Source organism: Cygnus olor, chromosome Z (genome assembly GCF_009769625.2).
Source record: "Cygnus olor isolate bCygOlo1 chromosome Z, bCygOlo1.pri.v2, whole genome shotgun sequence".
Classification (NCBI taxonomy): Eukaryota; Metazoa; Chordata; class Aves; order Anseriformes; family Anatidae; genus Cygnus; species Cygnus olor.
The window spans coordinates 30889086-30910556 of NC_049198.1; the positions used below are offsets into that span (position 1 = coordinate 30889086).

The 21471-nt window shown below is 33.9% G+C and overlaps 1 protein-coding gene across 44 annotated transcripts in view; it reads right to left on the reverse strand.

Annotated features, from left to right (window-relative positions):
• PTPRD (protein tyrosine phosphatase receptor type D) overlaps positions 1-21471 on the reverse strand; it is a 411363-nt gene that overhangs the window by 231366 nt on the left and 158526 nt on the right. For 25 of the 44 annotated variants that reach the window (XM_040541860.1, XM_040541859.1, XM_040541856.1 and 22 more), the window contains exons 3-4: positions 19650-19795; positions 15162-15303 (exon numbers count right to left, since the gene is read on the reverse strand). In XM_040541860.1, coding sequence (XP_040397794.1) covers positions 15162-15303; positions 19650-19795 — 288 coding nt within the window. Of the gene's footprint in view, positions 1-15161; positions 15304-19646; positions 19796-21471 lie in introns of all 44 variants that reach the window. The other 19 variants (XM_040541837.1, XM_040541861.1, XM_040541835.1 and 16 more) reach the window with 1 other exon arrangement.

Below are 21471 nucleotides of genomic sequence, written 5' to 3' on the forward strand. Positions count from 1 at the left end.
ATGGTTATTCCATTACCATGTTATGTCATAAAACAATGAGTTCAAGCATGGAAAGCATGGCCCTTAACTAGCTAGCAACAGTAACAGTTCTGCCCTTGACAAGCCCTGCTTATATTGGTCTTTTTGATGATAGAAGCATTTAAGTGCAGCAGTTGTTCATATCACAAATGTCTTGATCTTTTGGGTCTATCTGCTTTAAATGTGATTCTGTTGATATGATTTTGCCATACCCTGAAAATGGCAGACAAAAACTTTTGCAGAAAAAAAAGATTTTGTGCTGACAAAAAATTAGAAAAACAACATAAAAATGGATGGCAAGAGGCATACCAGTCTGTATTCATATTTTTACCAGATGAAATTAATTAGAGCAACAAACTAATTTTTTGTGCACACTATTCTCATTTGCTCCCATAACGCTATTTTATTTAATTTGTAAGAATTGCAATTTACTTTACCTGGAGAAATGTGGTTTGGGAGTTTTTATATTACTTCCTTGAGTAACACAAATATGTTGTCTATCATCATTTTCTTATGATTAAATAAACATTTATTATAAACTATTTAAGACTTGGATGAATTTAAATTCCATTCCACTGGCATTCACTCTGAGATTCCACATTCAGGATTCTTCACATATCTCTTAGCAGCTGCTACTCCACAAAATTGTGCCATTCTCTAAATGAAACAGCACTAGGGATCCATACTGTGGATCTTAAATGATTTAATAAATGGCTTTTTCATCATCAGAAAATTCCTTGTAATTACTCTAATATTAAGACATACTACATCCCAAGTGAAAAATAATTAGTTAGCAGTTATTCATTAAAACTCAGAAAAAAATATATAATATAATCATTTGCAGTTCAGGCAGAGTCTACTACTGCTCATTGTGATCGTTTCTGAAGTCAATAAAATAGTCCTAAAAATTAAAAACCAGCAATACGCTTCTCATTTTCCTTACTGGCTTTGAGCTAACAGAGGACTGTAACCAGGAGACAGTATGCACCTGAGATACGACCTCTTATTCTACATGATAACAACATTCCTGCTGTTGTGGTATACTGCAATGAAAACAATGGAGAAGTTTCATATGACTCAGAGTTTTGGCTAAACACAATATTTTAATACGGTAAAAAAAATTCTTATGCACAGCACACACCCTGAATTATTTACCCCTTCCTATGGGAAGCTAGACTTTATTTCCTTTAAAAGTAAGTGTATGATAAAACAAGGGGTTTAAGCAGCTTGTCCCAGTTCCTGCAACTAGTAAAAGGGAAGTTAATAATTAAAATTCATTAATTAAATATTTATTTAATGTTGATTGGGGAGTGGAGGGGTAAATTAAAGAACTCTGAAACATTTTCCATTGCTCAAGATAAACAGCACCTCCCAAAAAATCAGTTTTCTTTCTAAAAACAAATTTTTCTGTACTTTTAGACTGCAGCATTTACATATTTTATCTAACCTACAATATATGTTGTTTTTATAATTTGGTCTTTTTTCTTACCCCTATGTCCACACTTTACATTTACAGACAAATTAATTTCACTCAGTCCACTCCTCCCCTAAGGTAGAGTACACACAGCAGACTTTAGGTGTACCAGTTCTATTTGCCTGAGGTACAATGATACAGTATCTCTAACTAATGTAAATACGCCAGAAAAAAATACATAGAAATAAGTCTTTTCTAGACCTATTCATGTTGGCTGGACTTCCTCTGTTTGGAGCAAGTAATTTTTGTGAAGTAGGGCTGGAATAGACCGTGTATCCATACAGACGCAGTAGCAAATCGTTCCTCAACTTAATCCATTCTCATCATCATCTCCATTAACATCACAGCTGATAATGTGTTTGCTCTTTCACTCATACCTTCTGTAACTTGTAGTCAGTTACCCTTACATTCTCAAAACTTTGGCATTTGAAAGAATGTTACTATTTTTGTTGATCTTCCTGCACTACCTTGATAAAATATGGTATCATGTTATATTATACTATACTATGTAAGAATGGCAGCATCCGTCTTCATTTTTTTGTACATTGTACAAAATTTTTAGTACAGGTAATTTTAATTATAAATAGAAAGAAAAGAAAAAAAAAAGCTTAAGTGCAACATGAGGACTGCAATCTATCTTTCAACAGAAAAGACTTCTAAAAAATATCTCTTTCTTTCTTTCCTTGTCATTACTTCACTCTTCCTTCATCAGCAATCTCTGCAATAAATCAAGTCTTTTGATCTTCTCCTTTACTAAACAGGTTAATTTTACAGGCCACAAAAAGAATCAAAGACATCCCCCTCAAAGACAAATCAAACCTTTATATGTAAAACTTAGAGATCTCTATCCAAATGTGACTACTTACCTATTTAGCCACTTAATCCATTCGGACATTTTGAAATTTAAATTTTTAAGACATAGAAATGAAGTCTCCCTGAAATGATGATATAACAGTGCCTTAGAAAAGGCACTATTAAACATTGAGATATCAAGAAAACAAAAGTTATGGCAATAGAGGTGAACCTCAGAGCCAGCTGATATAGTGAAGAGTGTTTTGTACTCTTTAGAGTGATTGTTGATTTTTAAGATCAAGAAAGTTGATGGCTGATTTTGTTTTTCTCCTGTCTATGCCAGAGTTATTGCTAGGAAAAATCTGATATATGGAACAAGGAGCTGAAAGTTCTCTGGTAAAAAGAAAATTAGTTTTATTGTATGCTCTTAATAAAAATTGACTGAAGTTTAGCTGGTGTAATTTTTCATGCTAAAATTTAAAATTTTAAAACACATAGAAATGAAGTCTTTCTCCTTTCACCATAAACTTAACAAATTATCATTCAAAGCAGTAGAAAATGCTCTTCTTCATTTTGGTTGGCTCTAAGTTTCAGCACTACTGCCACATAAGGCTCAAAAGCTAGATTTCATGGCTGTATAATAAATAAATAAATAAATAAATAAATAAATAAAATCATGATGGCTACATTAGTTTCAATAGGTTTCCTAACAGATTCAGTTTTCTTTCTTCTTTCATGAAATATGATGCTGTGGGTCCCACAGCACCCACTGCATAAGAAAGACATTGACCTGCTAAAGCGAGTCCAGAGAAGGGCCACAAAGATGATGAAAGGGCTGGAGCACCTCTCCTACAAAGACAGGGTGAGGGAGTTGGGCTTGTTTTGCCTGGAGAAGAGAAGGCTCCAGGGAGACCTTACCACAGCCTTCTGGTACCTAAAGGGGACCTACAGAAAAGCTGGGGAGGAACTCTACATTTAGAACATGTGAAAATTAGGTCACTATTTAAGGATATATGCTTACAAAGTCACTTTAGTTTAGGCAACTCATTAAACAATATCAACAAAAACTTGAGCATCTCACATTAAGCCCTAGCCTCCTCTGTTTCAGTATTTAAGCAAAACAAACAACATTAATCACCCACGCCCAAACAAACAGAATTTCAAAATATCAGAGTGTGCCTTAAAAACCTGAAGAAAGTACACAGTATTTGTCAGAGAAACTACCAATAAGCTTATTTTCATGTTTCTAGGTATGAAAAATGTGAATGGTAGAGCCTGAGATTTTTTCTGCTTGTTTTTTTGTTTATAACATTTTGCAACTAACTACCAAATTCATGATATGACTGATCTGAAGTCTAGCTAAGAAGACAGTTTTCTCACTGACTTCAGCATACTCAGTTCAGTCCTCTGTCTGCTATATGAAACATGCCACAACAACAAATGATTGCTTTTGGGTTTACTGATGGCTTTTCTGCACTTGGCTTCATCTTCTTGCCATAAATCAAGTTCCAAGTGACAGTAGCTGTTTGAAAAAAAAAAAAATCTCTGGCAACTTTTCAGCCTCTCAATTCACTTTCCTTGAAAGTCATTTTTTTCTGCAGGTATAATGAAGAGGATTCCCTAGATAGCCTTCCTTATCTATACAGCCAAAAACCAAATAAATCTGTGTGTGAACATTAAGATACAGGTTGTCTATACAGATTTGTTTATCTTAGGAACTAGGCTGATAATGCCATCTAAGACAAGTTGATATACTTTTATTAAAATAAATTACAGGCATAGTGAAAAAATGGCAGTGCAATAGCTGAAATCGAGTATGTGGGAGCCAAGATGAACTTTTGAGCTTAGTACCAAGATAGAAGCACTGAATTCCTCTCAGTTAAATAGAAAATATACTTCCTAACTTCAATGCATAACAGTGAACATAAAAATGGTTCTCTTTATAGGGAGATCCACAGTGACAATTTTTCTTACTCAAGTAAAATGAGATACAAAAATATATCTGTATTGTCCCAGAACAAATTCTTTTTGAAAGGCAGGGAATCTGAATGACTACAGAACGAACAATACTATTTCCTGTTTGAATTAAAACAAACAAACAAACAAAAAGTTTTAAGGAATTTGTGAAGCCAACATATTAAGCATTCTCCTTTAGGTGATCTTTTTTTATTACAATTTAAAGTAATTCAAATACATAATGTTAAGTCAGCATCTCCTAAAATATGTCCATGATATGAAAGACCACAGTGCCATAAGCCAAGATTCCAGTGCATTGCCATCGATGGTGCTGATGAAATACCTGGCTCTAATCTACTTGAGTATATTTGACTGAAATGTTTATTGAAATGCTTCCACTTGGAAAACTATCTCATTATTCTTGTTATCCTTGTCTCTGAATTGGAAAAACATAGATTTGACGGATGGACCACTCAGTGGTTAAAGAATTGGCTGGATGGTTGCACTCAAAGAGTTGGGGTCAACGGCTCAGTGTCCAAGTGGAAATCAATGACAAGTGGTGTCCCTCAGGGGTCAGTACTGAGATTTGCACTGTTTAAAATCTTTGTCAGTGACATGGATCGACTGCACAATCAGCAAGTTTGCTGATGGCTCCATGTTGTGTGGTGCAGTCAACACGCTGGAGGGAAGGGATGCCATCCAGAGAAACCTGGACGTGTTTGAGAGGTGGGCCTGTAAGAACCTCATGAAGTTCAACAAGGCCAAATGCAAGATCCTGCATCTGGGCCAGAGCAATCCCAAGCACAAATACAAGTTGGGCAGAAAATGGATTGAGAGCAGCTCAAGAGAGGAGAAGGACATGGGGGTGTTGCTTGACAAGAAGGTCAACTTGAGCTGGCCATGTGGGCTTGCAGCCCAGAAAGCCAACTGTTTCCCGGGCTGCATCAAAAGAAGCATGATCAGCAGGTTGAGGGAGGTGATTCTTCCCCTCTGCTCTCATAAGATCCCACCTGAAGTCCTTCACTCAGCTCTGGGGATCCCACTACATAAGGACATGGACATATTAGACCAAATCCAGAGGAGGGCCACAAAGATGATGAAATGGCTGGAGCACCTCTCCTACGAAGACAGGGTGAGGGAGCTGGACTTCTTCTGCCTGGAGAAGAGAAGGCTCCAGGGAGACCTTACAGTAGCCTTCCGCTACCTAAAGGGGGACTACAGGAAAGCTGGGGAAGGACCCTTTCTCAGGGAGCGTAGTGATGAGACAATGAATAATGGTTTTCAGCTGAAAAGGGGTAGATTTAGATTAGACATTAGAAAGAAATTCTTTACTATGAGGGTGGTAAGGCACTGGAACAAGTTGCCCAGAGATGTTGTGGATGCCCCATCCCTCAAAGTGTTCAAGTCCAGGTTGGACGGGGCTTTGAGCAACCTGGTCTAGTGGAAGGTGACCTTGCCCATGGCAGGGGGATTGGAACTAGATGATCTTTAGGCTCTCTTCCAATTCAAACCATTCTATGATTCTCTGTTTCTATTATTTTGTTTTGCTGTTATCATCTTAGGTACGTACTGGCACTATATGTCGCAAGATGCATTCAGTATAATAAAGGTGCTAAAATGTCAGTAACTTTTTAAATTATAGCAGATTCTCTGTGTTTTGTTTTGTTTTTTTTTTACAGAAAAACATTTTAATGGAATAATTTAAGTCATGGTGAATTTAAGTAAAATTTTTGCACATGATTTACCTGTTTCTAAGGGAAGATGAAGAAATTCCATTACTACTGAACCAGTAAATGGTAACTTTATTAACATATCTTTGCTAAGATTCTAAGATAAATGGGATAGTAGCAAGTCAGCAGCAGAATTTCATATCAGCTTACGAAAAGTACTGTAATACCTGGAGAGATATGTATCATAACAGGGTTTTGTATCATGTGTACATCTTAGAGAATTCATAGAAGTTTTTCCATCTCCATGAAGCCACTTAACTCACAGTTCTTTCAGCATTTTACCACATCAATGCAAAGAAACCTCCCTTTGCTTTGTTGAATCAATTAAAAGTTGTTAGTTCAGAATTTGTTTATTACTAGTGCTAGTAACCAAAATATGCTTGTTTTACACGATCCATTGAATTTCACCTTCCTTTTAACGCTTATGGGTTTGCCCAGAATACGTTAAATATTTTTTGGCATGTATTCTTCTCTTTTATTTTTTTGGTTCCTATGACAAGTCATTCCAAACTTAACAATCACAGCAATAAATATTATTTTAAAACCTTTTGCCAGGCTAAGCAAGCTGAAATATTACATAAGGTTTCTTTAATTTTTAAATTACATTTTCAGATATATATGAGAAAGCTTTCTTACTAGGCTTTTCCTGTATTTGAAGATTAGCAGTTATTGCATTAAAATGAATTTAATTTTGTTGTCACTTCAGTACACTAGTCTCAAGCTTGTCCTACATTTCAGTAAACATTTGTATCGTCCTAATGGTGTACTTAATAAAACACAAGCATTCACAGAAACCACTACCCTGGAAAGTTAAAGATGGACCTTCTATATGAATGTCTTTTTCTTAGTAATCATCTTGGTTTTATTATCCTATATTAGGCATTTCATATAAATAATTACTATGACAACAATTAAGTTGAAACCTACCAAGCTGCTACCACCAGCAGTTGCTTACAAATAATGTCGACACTGTCAGAGGTTGAGAAACTAATCATTGTATCATCCCCTCAAACAGATAATCTCTAGAACTGCTTTTTTTTTTTTTTTTCCTGGTTATTGGATTTTTATTTATTTATTTAATTTTTCAGTCAGTATAAAATATTGACATCAAAACATTCCCTTGAATTGTGGTGTGAATTTTACCTTCATATTGTGCAGTAATGACAATTACATTGCTACTAAATATCATAAGGGTGTGTTGAAGTGAGTGTGTAGAACTGAGGCCACAGATTACAACTACAACATGGAATATGGCATTTGGCATTTGATTAATGGCCCTGGTTTGATTAAGGCCTTGACTTCTATCAAGACAGTGGTTTCTGGCCACTGCCAGAAACAATGTAAGCTTGTGTAATCTTAAACCCCAATACAGATCCAATAGGACTCTCTATACAAGGTCGAGGACTTTGAATTCATGTATAGCAAATAATCTCAGGAAAAGTGAATGCATTCTAAGAATTTTTGGTGTAATATATATATATATATAGTACTTATTTGTATATCAGTTAAGATAGACAAATGGTTAATCATTAACTACTCATCCCAAATTTGAATTAATTAAATTGAATTACCTTATACCCACATCGAAAATGAAAAATAGTTAGCTTTTCTTATTTATGTATACAGACACATAATGTTGCAATACATGAAAATCATGAACAGAACACTAAAAAACCTATACTCATGCAGAACAGCTAGCAGTTGTGCATGTAGTTAATCCTCCGCCTTTTCCTGTGAAGACCATTCATAACATCATGTCTGTGAATGTTTGTATATTGGTTAGTCTTTGAGGAAACAGATCAAAATGGTAACCCATTGTATACAGCAGCTCATGGCTTTTCAGGGAAAGATTTTATTTTAACTTGATCCAATTCCATTGTTACAGTTTTAATACTGGTTCTGCAGGGATAGACTGGAAAAGGAAATATTCCTCTTCCGCCTGGTAATTCTTCTTTGTTCTCATTGCTACATGCTCCTGGCAGATTTCTGACGATTATGGGACTGTCTAGGAAAAGGAGTGAATCATCATACATATCGATGAGTGGTAAAAACATATAAAATAAATGTGTTTTAAAATAATTTGCTCAGGATGGCTTAGTTTGCGTTTTCCAAGTGGCTGACATATTTCCTTTTCATCAAAAATGGCTATAACACTATATGAAGTCATTATATGCCAGAGTGGGAAAAATCAGATGGGGGTCATGCTAAAATTAGTCATTGAGCTAGTGCCTGAAAGTATTTAACAGGTGTACATTCTTAGCCAAAACTGTTTGGTGAGGAACTACTTCAAGCTAAATAAAACTGCTCTCCTTTGTCTGGTATTATTTCAGTTCCTCTTCTTAGATCAGAACAACTGTCTATCCCTGAAAAACCATCCATAAGTTTTTTTTTTTTTTTTTTTTTTTTTTTTAATGTGTATTGCAGATATAGCATAGCCAGCTGACAGATTTCAAAACAATGTTTCTGTCTTAGGACCATCCATACTGCCTTGCAAATACGCAAGTATCAGGTATTAATCATTTTCTACAACTGTTAATATTTCAAAAATTAAAATTGATCCTGCGAACATGTACAAATGCATGAAACTGAACTGGTTAATTTTATTCCTTTTGTAAGTAAAACATAAACTTGAGTGGATGAAATCCAGTGAAAGATGAAATTCAGTGACGAACACCAGGAAGAGAAAACAAAAACAAAAAACAAAACCAAAAACCTTTACAAAGACATATCCATAGCTGGTGTTACTAGTTGGTAGCAGGAAAAGTTCTTTTGTGTATTTTCATCATACAAATAAATCTATACAACCAATCATATTCAAAAAATATGTAGGTGAACAAATAATTGAAAGAAACTTCATAATAAAACAATATTGTTTCTAGGAAATAAAGTTAGGACAAATGTTTCAAAATGTTCTGATGGCTATTGATGAATACCTTTTTAAGACATCTTAGAAGGTCTTATTAATTGTCCAGACTATTAATTTTCTAAAATAATTACTCATCTTTGAAATTCTTGACTACAAGGTATTGACTACGTGGCTACAAGTATTGACATTTACAATCAAGAAATTTGATATTAATTTTTTTTTTTTAAGTGACTGCTCTGCTTTTTAGAAGCAGCTTTCTAACTTAGAGCTTTAGCTTTATATTGTAAGAGGTTCTTTATAATAAAATGGTGTGCAAGAAAAGGGAAAATTTGTACAGTTAGTACAAAGTTAAAATTGACACTACTACTACTACTGCTACTACTACTACTACTTCTACAACTAAAGTGTTAACAAGCTATTAACTGAGTGCTGCAAAAATATGTTTGATAAATTTTCCATCTAGGAAATAGATGGAAATAGACAGGAGAGGAAATACAAAAAGGTATTAATTATTAAAATCATAAGATTAGGCATTACCCATAAAATTCTTAATCAGAAAACCTACAGCAACTATTTGGTCATTTTCATTTGTTTTAAATGACTATAAACAGCAGGTTTGTAAAGAATTATACAAAAGCCCACAACAGATAACTGAAATCACTAAGGTCAAATATACATACCTAGAAATTGAACTCAATACCTTGCATCACATATTTATAGTAATAGGCTCTTATAAGTTTACTGTTTTTTACAGAATTTGTAAAGTGCAGTACTTTCTCAACCGTTACCATTAATTACCACTTATGTCCCTGTACTAGAAAGGGACTGAAAACACACATTTAAGTTTTAAGTCAGCAATGGGAAATGCATTATGCATTTCAAATTATATTTTATATATTCTGGTTAATTGGTTAAATCACCTGGCCCTGCCCATCTTTATAGAGATGGTAAGTCATTAAGTGTTTCAAATTATGCTGCATGGAAGGCAAGTGTTTTTATTTGCCCTACATACATTCCCATACCCGAAGAAAATATTTGAAAATAGTTCATAAAGTTACATCTACACTACATTCCTAGTGCTCTACTACTTTCTTAGCCATTTCAAGGAATCTGGAATCAAGGAATTTCTACATACTTTCTTAGCCATTTCAAGGAATCTGCATGCTATTCAATAACTTTTTTCAGCTTTTTTTTTTTTTTTTTTTAAGTTTAAGTTGTATTGGCTACCTCTCCTTTTGTTTCACTATTTCACAAAATCCTTTTGTGTGAGTGTCAAGCAGCTGTGTTTCGTTCCTTAATCTTCCTTGCTCAGCTTCCCAGGAGAGACTTTATAACTTACATTGCAAAGTACTGTTTTCACAGCAGGAACAACAGTCTTCCTCTTCAAAAAGAGGTATAATAAAAATAGGACTGTAATGAACATGCTAATGCTAGTCATAAGGTGACTATACGTAGTCTGTATCATGATCACTGAAAGTTGAGGAAGTTTGGAAAACTCCTTTGGCTCCTCATGCAACATATGTTTGAGATAAACATCTTTCCAGTGTATGAAGTTATCACATAGGTATTTACTTGCTTTCCGTGTTAGTCTTTATTTTACTTTCAATGGTCTGTCCTACCAGCAGCACCCTGGCAACAATCATTATGACTACACAGCGAACAGTCAAGTTGGGTATACATTGGTATACAAAGTTTATACAGCTCCAGCTGGAACACAGTAAATTTTTCCTACCATGCAGCTAATACCCAGAATATGTATAGGTCTTCCTCCCATTTGTCTAGAAATGAGAGACATCCCACAGCACATTTTCGAACACTACAGCTGTACAACTCCATTTGTCTAACTTCCATGCCCTCAAAGATAGCTGTCCCAGATGACAGATTACTTTAGAATAGCTCCTTCTCATTTCAGTACTACTGGGTACAGTGAAAATACAGCAATGAGCTTCTATTATCACGGAATCTGTTGCTGGCAGCAGAAATAAAAAATGTACCTTGGATGCACCTTTTTTTTTTTTTTTTTAATAGCATAGAAATGTTTATTTGACTTCTGAGAGTCTAATAAACATCATCTCTCTCAATTATCTGTACCTCAATCTCTTTGTGTATCAATGGACAGGGAAACACAGTTCAGTAAATATTTTACTTTTTATTTTTTGCAGCAACGACTGTTTGACATTAAATCAATCACTTTTTAACGTGCATAATAGAGGAATATCTGCCCTAGGCAATTCCCATATATATTTTACTTTAATTCTTCCTTCTTTATACAGTGCCTGCTCCACAAAAATTCTTTATGTCAGTAATTTTATAATGCACAATACAATCAACAGTAATAGAGAAATAGTGGGCTGAGAAAACAACCTACTTTTTTTTTTTTTCAAAATATACTATGTAGTCCCTCTCTTTACTTTTCAGACAGCAAGCAAAAAGCAAAGCAAATACCAGTAACATACCTAGGTATTCTACTCTACTGTGCCTTCTCCACCACTGCTTAAAACCTGCACTACTCTGTGTTGCAAACACCTACTATCAGAGAAGGCAGCTGAAATTAAAATGCTTGGGGTCCACATGGTCATGGCAGAATTTCGTCAAGGAATGATAATAAGAAATCACTTAAAAAAAACAAAACAAAATAAAACAAAAAACAATAAAAAAACACAGTATTTCTTAAAATTAACAGCATGGAAGTGTTGCTGATTTCTTTACTACAGCAGGACAAGGAGTTACTTTCTTCCCTCCTTCTTTACAATTTACATTCTTGCATGTGACACTTGCCAGAATAATTTGTCTATAGCCATTAAAAATGTCTGTTATCCACCATTTGCAAGTCCAAAAAACACTATTAGGTGACTTTAAAAATTAAAAGGATAGACAGACAACAAAAGGAAAGCCATTCTATTTGTAATGTCCGCAGAGTATGGGAAGATACTACACTTTATTGTTTTCCATAGACAATTGAACACTGATAATTTTGAATGAATATATCAAAATATTGGTCCACTCATATGGCTCTCAATATGAATTTTTAAAACAAAGGGCTCCAAAAGAAATATATAGACTCCTCTTGTCTGGAAGGAGGCTTATCCTTAAAAGTCTTACTTTCTGTGAAATTGAGCATTGTAATGTGAGTAAACGTGTCCTGGAAAGCAGCTGCCTGCTTTACATAAAGAAAAAAAAAAAAACAAAAACAAAAAACAAAAAACAAAGAAAACAGTTTTAATTTATCTAAGGCATTTACTCTTGGTCCAGGCAGTCACTATATTCAACCTAGCAAGTAAAAGTTTTTCTTTTGTTAGAATGTGCTCTTATTTATTCCGGTAACAGAAAAAGTCCCAACCCTTTGGCTCTGCTATACATGAACCTAATGAAACAAGGTAAAAGTTGTAGTGAATAGAACTGCTGTTACAATATACTGCCAAAGACAGAAAAACTGTCAAGTTTGGCTCTAAATTTCACATATATTGGCAAAAATATTTCTGTTCTGTGATGCACAAGTGTTTTATAGGCTATCCAGTTAAAATGGATTAAAACAAAACAAAACAAAACAAAACAAAAACGCATATAGCTGGATATTTCAACTCCTGTAAACATCCTCATTTCATCAACCTCACATATTAGAGTAGCAGTGATTGTGGGTTGAGCTGTGGGTTAACTCAGACTTCCTCTCCAAGATTTCCTTTTGTGCAAGACTGAGCACAAATGCCAAGTTGGGTCTGTGATAGCACCTTTACGGAAAGATTTGAAAAACACATGAAAGTTATGTTCATATCTTCTGCAATCCAGAGTCACACATACTCTGATGAGTAAAGTGTAAGTGGACCACAGATCCAACTCACTCCAATCTGTTTAGCATTGGATTGTATCTGTTAAATCCTTTGCACACCTTTATTATGTGTTTATTCCTACATCAGCTATATTCCTACAGGCAGAGCAAATAGTCTTTCTCACACAGACATAATCAGTTGGAGTTTCTTCCACAAGGCTACTTTTGAAGACTGTACAACATGAAGATTTGTGTAAGATTGCAAAGTAGAAGGTTATAACAAAATTACTTATCTTCCAGGCTAATGTACTTAGCACTGAATAATTATTTGTCATGGAAATCAACAGAGTCACTGTATTTAAAGCACCTCAAAATTTTAACCCTGACAAAATTTCCTTACAATGTGATGTTACTCTGTATGGTCCTTACTTTTCTCTGATATTATTCCTTTTCCTGAATCTACAGTCTCAGTATGTTCATGAGCTCTCTCATGTTCTCAGTTTCATATTAAATACATAAATCTATTCCTGAGGCCAAAATATATTACATCTGTTGCAATAGCCATAAGTATCGTGGCTGGAAACAACACATATTCTTCCAGATTTCATACATTTTAATTACACAATCAACTTGTAATGAATTTAAATTTAAATTGACTTAAATTTTTATCCTCACAACTAATAACATTAAGTTTTTGTTCATGTGGTATTTGCATATGCATATAATTATGAATTTTTTTTATACAGAATCTAATGCTGGTATTGTAAGTAGCATTGAGATATCTGAGAAAGAAATAAGTAGCAAAGACCACATATGCCTTACAATTAAATAATCAACAGGTATAGCAAAGAAACAGATCTCATTTTACAGTCAGATAGTGTTGACAATCAGACTACTCTTCTGCCTTTTCCAACCATTACAGCCCTCAACAGAGATGAATGCTGTTATTTCTTTTCTACAAACCTCAACGTGAGAATTTTGCTTTATTTAGAATAGTATAAACAAAACACGTTTGCACATTTCAAGACCAGAGAGTCTTGTGAATAAATTTCATGAAATTCTGAAGGCAAGGAATACTTCTTCCAGCTGGGTTTCCTCATTGTTTTCTGCTTTTCTTTTTTTTTTTTTTTTTTTTTACTTCTCCCTTTTTGCATCTCTTTTTAATTCATTGAACTTTTAATGCAGTATGACAATGCAGTTTTATGTTCATTTTCAGCTGCATGGAAGCTGCACATAAACAGTGTTTTCTTTAATCAAAACAATGAAGGAAAAAACGTATCTCAGAAAGTTAGGAACAAATCCATGATGCTGAACCTAATTAGCAGTCTTCCCATTTTCATTGTCTATGCCGAGAATAGTTCTTAAAAGATAACAGAACAAACAATCTTGGCATTAGAGAGAACAACTTTAAATATTCAAATGATTTGTTTACAACAGGCTACCTCTAGGAAAATACGTATGTATGTATTGTTGTTCTTTGACTCCAAAAGTAACACCAGGATTATCCACAGTGACGGAAATAGCTAATAGAAGTATAGGAATATAAATATATATATTTTAATAGAAATCCAAACTCCAGAAAAGAAATATGGGAGAAGAAGTCTTCTTGTCTCCAGAAGTTTGTTGTGACAGAAGGAACAAAAAGAAAATGTGTTTAAACCATTCAAAAAAGTTCTCTAAATTCTGTCAAGCAGACATCATCAGTTCATATAAACAGGCTCTTAGCAGTTATTTCTGCAAAACAAATAGTGCGATGTGATATCACAATGCAAAACAGTAATCTTCAGCTGTAAAAGCACCCCTCCAAACTGAAGAGTGATATTTCATAAAGTGTCTACAAATACAGTTTCCATTTATCTCCAGCACACAGAATGAAGCGTTCAGGTCATTTGACTACTAGCACTTACTACTATTAATACTATCTAGACAACAGACTTGGCAGAACATTTATATCCTCACCCCTGAAGGACAATGAAAAAAATGAATTTTCCTTTCCTATATTCAAAAAATTCTTGCCAAACTAGAAATACAGTTCAGGTAACATGTATATTTGAAACAGAAAAAGTCCCCCCCCCCCCTTTTTTTTATTTCTTTTGGTTTTATTTGTGATAGCTTGGGGGAAAAACTTTGTAGCTGTTTAATTAATCTCATCTAAATACTGTTTACGTAATTTTTCAAGGTCACTGTTAATTGGACAAATTTCAGTGTAAATGCTGATCATACAAAGCTAAGCTAGCCAGAGCACCACTAAAATGTAGATCAGATGCATTCATAAAACATTGTTTTTCACTCAGTAACTAATGTATGTAACCAGTTACGCACAAGACATTCCTGTTTTACTTCTTTTCTTCAGTCTACTCTGTCATACCCACATTACCGGTCTATGGTCAAAAATCAAGTATATAAGGTATTCAAGTGCTACATGAAATAGTTTCTATTTAACAGCATTAGAATTATAATAACACCCATATGAAAACAACTGCAATTAATTTTCTTGGAGTGAAACCTCCCTTTTACAATGATCTAACAATAAGTTCGTTATGTTGAAAAAGAACTTACCACGTAAAACAGTGAGTCTCGTGGACACACTTATTTCACCGACACTGTTAGAAGCCACACACTCATAAATAGCTTCATCTCGTGGTGTGCGCAGTGGTTGTATTCTGAGAACTGATCCAGATCCATCATCAAACTCTATTACCTATAGAAGGAAACAACAGCTGTCACAGATGTTGTTACAAATGCCTATCCCTCCATTAATCTATGCATGACCTGTCAGTACTTGTGACATGAGAGCCAGGTTCATTTTTCAAATACACATACCAGGACAAATTCAACAAAGGTGGGAATATGGGCAATGCTCTTCAGTAAACATTCAGTAGCTACTCCAAGAGAGTTTCAAGAAAGGACAGGACAAAAACAAACAAACAAACAAATGAACAAAAAAAAAAATCCAGATGTATTCTCTAACTTAATGCTCTTTTATCCCAAAGTTCATCACCAGTCTCCCTTCACTCTCTTATCTTCCAGACTTTACCTTTTTATGCCAGTTACATTAATTTGTACTACTGCAGGTTATATTCCCAACCTGCTCGCAAAGTACACTTCACTCTTTGAGCTCACAAGTGGAAAAAGCTTGGCAATTTCTGAACAAGATAGGACTACTCAGTTTACCTATGTATTCAGCCCACAGAATGTCAGTAAATTTATCCAAAAAGTGCTCCAAAATTAGAACACAAGTACCAGTTAAAAGACTAAATAATTAGGCTAAACTTTCAGGTTTAGTTTTGAAATTGTAATATTTATACAATAAATATTCATCTTTACATGCAAAGTATGGAATTATTTCCTTCATGTTTTGCAGTCACAATCACATCAGATATTGGTGAGTACTGCAGCACTCCAGATGTTGGAAAAGGCTTCCCTATAATTAAATAATAATAGTATTTTATTTTTTTTCCCTTTAATTTCTTTGGCAGTAAAATAAGTTAGTACTCAGGTCAGTGGTTCTTATCAAGCCTTATTAATCTTGATATGACTAATATACGATTTATTAGGCTTTTTTTTTTTTACAAAATAATTAATATGTCTATAATCACACATAATATGCACACAAAAAAAAACAATTTACATGTATGCCTATTTGCATATATGTTTAAGTCTGTATAACTAATTTATAATCAAATAATCTCTTAGACTTCTAGTCTTTCTGAGAGTATGAAAAACAGTACAGAGTTGGGAATTATGATTAATTTATCATTATTACCCCATTATTTTTCCATATTCATTATAGAAAATGCTCAGTTTTTTCTTATGAGCGGAAGAAGTCTAAATGGAAATATGAAAGTAATATTTTTTTTTCTGAGAAAAAATCAGTTCCATAGTCCACAGGCCAAATCACTTTTCCCTGTTCTTTAAGTAAAGCAATTGCTCTAAGGAAACCCAGACAACAAAAAACCTCCATCTGACCTCAATGCAAAGAAAATAGCAACTAGAGCTCTTAATAAATTGATGTTTATGAATGAAAGGAAAACTTCACAGTCCTAAAAAGCATACAGACAGATTATTTGCATATAAAAATAAAAGCATGGGATCCAAATAGTCCCAGTCATTATACTTAAAATTAATAATCATTCTTCTTTAAATCTGAATGCTAAATAGTTCTAGCTGGATGACCAGCAAAAACAATTGCAGCAGTTTGGGTTGGGAAAATATTGCCAAGTTTAAGTCTCAAGTCTGGTGTCTCCAAAATACACATCATAAAATAAATTTAGTTTTCCTGTAATGTATTCTCCACAGATAGTTAATTCCTCAAACTCCCACACTATCTGAAGTAGATTAAAACAAAACAAAACAAAATATAGATTAAAAAAAAAAAAAAAAAGGCAAAAGGGAACAACCCTCTTGCCACACACAGAATGGTGTAATATTAATATTAAAAAAAAAAAAAAAAAACACTTTTTTTCCCTACTTTCTTTAAATTCCTCTTAGCAAGGCATCTCAGTAACTTAGTTTATTTTTATAATTTGTATAATCAGATTTATTTGAAGCAAGAGGAGAGAAAGACTCCTCCCATATCACATTCACTAGTAGCATGTAAATGAATATATATAAGCAATATAAATGAAAAATTAATGATTAATAGCAAAGTCCCACAAAGGGTTGTTTTAGCCTTTAATTTTAGAACTGGTGTGTCACGCTCACTGTTTGAGCAATAATCAGTTTTAAGAATTATCCAGTGAGCAAGGACATTCCACATTCTGTGATAATAATCTTCAAATAAAAGCCTGTTCACTGTCAAGAGGAAGGGAATAAATTATTTGTTGTCATGTTACTAGATAAGACAATTACTTTGTACATTAAGTTCTAGCAAAAAGTTCAGATTAGACATGAGAAAAAATGTCAAGATTCACAGTAATCTGTACAAGGCTATCAAGTTCATTTAAAAACTAATAATAATAATAATAATAATAATAATAATAGTAACCCTCAGCATCTCTGGAAAAGAAGATGGATTAGATAGCCACTTGAAATCTCTTCCAACTATATCCATTAGACTTCTATAAAGACAAGTGGTCAGGTAAAACCTTTTCATGTTCTCTATTACTAAGCAATCAAACTCAGAGAAATACACAAAATATTAATATAATAAATACAAAAATAAAAATAAACACACCACCACCAAAAAAAAAAAAAAAGAAGCCCAACCAATTATTCTCCTATTGGTATAGTTGACCATCTCAGATTTTTCTTGTTTCCCAGAGATGCCTTACGTGTTTTTTGAATCTCATTTCTGCCATTACTCTGTTGTTATTCTGAGATTCTACAATGTGAATTAATGCTCTGATTTTTAACGGGAAACAAAAGTGCTTATAATGTTGATGTGCTCTGTATTTTATTTGGATATTTTATAAGCATTCTGTTCAGGGGTTATATTAAAAAATATAAAATACTTGGCAAGTATTTTCTACTTCTTTGAAATACATTCCATCTTACCTGACTATACAGCTTGCTCAGTATATCACTAAAGGAATTTTTAAAACTTTTTTTTTTTTTTAATGGTTGCATTCCAATATTTTAATGGAAATAAAACAGATGTATTTTTGCCTATTCTCTTTTTGCCTATACCAAAACCTGGTATATAGACACACAGAAAACAATATATGAATCAAGTAAAACACCACATATTGAAAAATAAAACTCAGCCGTTGCAGTAAACATGTACATGCCCAATCTTTCACTGTTTAAGAGTCAACTTGTATGAAAATTTTGTGACCAGAATGGGATAAATTATGTAGATTTTATAACATTTCTATGTTAACCCCTCTATCCAATTACAGCTCTGCATATGTTCTGTAAGGAACAAATGGTTCCTGGAACTAGCAGGTCACTTTTACGTTCAATTTAAATTATTTTTTTCATATTGTAGTAAATATACAAGCAAATAACTACATAAGTTAATAAAGGAATTGATAGCTTTTCCATACTGCAAGAACTTCAAAGATTGTTAAATACATTTTGAACAAAAAAAGGAATTAAAAAAATAGTCTATGCAAGGAATGCAATTCTTTTCTACTGGCACAAGTCTAAACTGAAACCCAGGGAAAGCAATATTCCCCAAAACTACTAAAAATGAACACTGAAGACTTCAACATTCATTCAACATTTTATACATACATTTTAGATCATTCACTAAAAAAATGTGTGTCACTGTTTTATACACCAATTAGTCATTTGCCAAACAGTTGTTTTCTTGATGCAAAAGTAGAGACCTGTTAACAGTGAAAACATTGAAGAGGCACAGGGGAAATTATACATTATCAGCCCCAGTTTGGTATCCATTACACATGCCTTCTCCCATTTTCTGAATTTGTTCTTCATGTTAAAGGTCATACAATATTTGACATCAATTGTTCCTGCCACTAAAAGATGGAATATTATTTGTTGTTTTATTTCCCCAAAGAACCTGTACCCTTTGAACAGATTATCTTCGCTGTTTCCTTTAATTGAAGGTTGTGGAAAGAGAGGAAACAGATTTCTCTATATCTTTTCCCAAGGATATTGTTAAGAAAAGAATCAAAATCAAACAACTTTTATATTTCCTCTGCAGCAGCAGGAAATATAATGTCCCTTTCATCTCTCTCTGCAATACTGGTAAGCAATTGTGGCAGCAGAAGCCATAGTAGGCTAGGTCTGCTTGGTGCACACTGCCACAGACAGGTGGCTTACTCTCTGGGGAAAATAATCACTGCTCAAATAAATTTCCCCATCTCCTTTACAGAAGAGTTTGCAGGGTGAACTGAAGCATGCCAAGGCTCCCCAGTTAGATCATGCTGGTTTAGAATGCAGCAGCAGCAGTTTTCCCTTTGACAGTGCTATTTATAACTAGTTTGCAAAAATAAAACCTGCACAAAACTGCTTCCACTAGATTATTCCCAATGGTCATAGCTATTTTGTTTAATCACTGATAATAGAACACATATATTGGGATTAGAAGTGAGACTGGAATTTATGTTTTTCAGAGGAACAGAACAATGGACCTAATACCTCAAATCTCTGATTGCTGACTTTCTTTCCCTTTTTGTTCCAGACAATTTTAGGTCTTGGGTCTCCTGTGGCTTGACAGATGAATGAGGCGACTCCTCCAGAAACCCCTGTCTGGTCAACAGGTGTTCTTGTAAACTTTGGTGGTGCTAGAACAAATAAACAAACAAACAAACAAACAAAAGCATTAATCTAAGCAGCACCCATGAAAAATAAGTCATGCCAAGACTTCAAAATGAAGAAAAGTGTAAAATATTTTGTTTCTTTGATAATAGCATTCACCTGCAAGAAAAAGCATTAAGAGATAACTAAAAGGTCAGGAAAGTACTTACAGATTTTACTAGTAAATTTATACTAAAATGGAAAATCTGATATCATAAAAATAGCAAGATCACACATTATATTTTATCACCAGTATAAATAAAAAATCCAATTTGTCTTCTGCTGTAAAATGAGCTCATCAATCAACTCAGATAAGATCATGACTCATGACTTGATGTTATGATCACAGGATGTCACGAAAGCAAGATTCCCGCCTTTAAGCCATTAAAATCAGTTACATTTAGGAGAAATTATATGAAACCATTTGTAAGTTTGAAGTGGGGAGGTAAATGCCTATGTATTAAGAGTCTATGCAGAAAGGACTATAACAGAAGAGAGATATATGCATGGGCACAGTTTCAAATATAATTCCTGTTCATTCCCACATTATTCCACTCTGTCACAATAAATAAATAAATAAATGAAAAAAATACAACTATTGCAGGAACAGAAGAGGACAGAGAACTGGAGAAATTTCAAAAGTAGGAGAGGACATTTTTAATTAATTATTCTTTTACCTTCCTTTTCTGTTAAAACATAATTAAACTTAATTTATCAGACTTCTGGTGAAATAAAACTTTCAAACTTACACCGACATGAGATACAACTTCTGAAAAATCAATGTAAAAACTGAGATGTCTAACCATAGTTCAGAAATGTTGAAGAGTTCGTGTATATATTTACATCATTCTCTTTCTTAGCTGAGCAGTTTTTAGCAATCCAGTGTGCTTGAAGATGCTGATTTGAATGATATGAAATGAGTATTTAGGGTTATTAAATTATAAAACAAACAAACACCAACAAAAGCCACAGGTATTGGCTTTGTGGTCTGTCTTCTGCTGTAAGCTGTTATATGTAGTTGCTCTGCAGCAACTGCTGCAATTAATCTCTGCTCTCCTCTTCAACTTTCAACAGTCACTTTCTGTTCTCAATCTCTCTGGTTGTCTTCACTGACCTCTCTTAGAACTGGTGGCTATGTACCTATACTGTAATAGTTTTTGTTTCTGAGTTGCTGTTCTTCAGTTCTTATGTCTGTTTAACTGTTATTCTGCTGAACTGGCCTTTCCACAGGCAACATTTCTTGTCAGCATGTTTATTTAAATCTCAAAACTCCAGCAGACTACAAGTGTGTATGCATGTAACACTGGTGGAAATCTTGAAATTATTTTAAATGCCAAGAAAATATGTTGTAGCCATTACTATAAAACAGACTCAATATGTCGTTATGTTGCTACATTAAGTATTATAGAACCATAATTGGATTGGGTTGGAAGGGACCTTAAAGATCATCTAATTCCAACCCCACTGCTATGGGCTGGGATGCCACCCACTAGATCAGGTTGTCCAGGTCTTCCTCCTATCTGGTCTTGAACACCTCCAGGGATGCGGCATGCACAACCTCCACAATTACCTGACCCCTAAGGTGCAACATACCACTAACAAAGAATAAAATAATAAAATAAAATAAAATAAAATAAAATAAAATAAAATAAAATACAGTAAA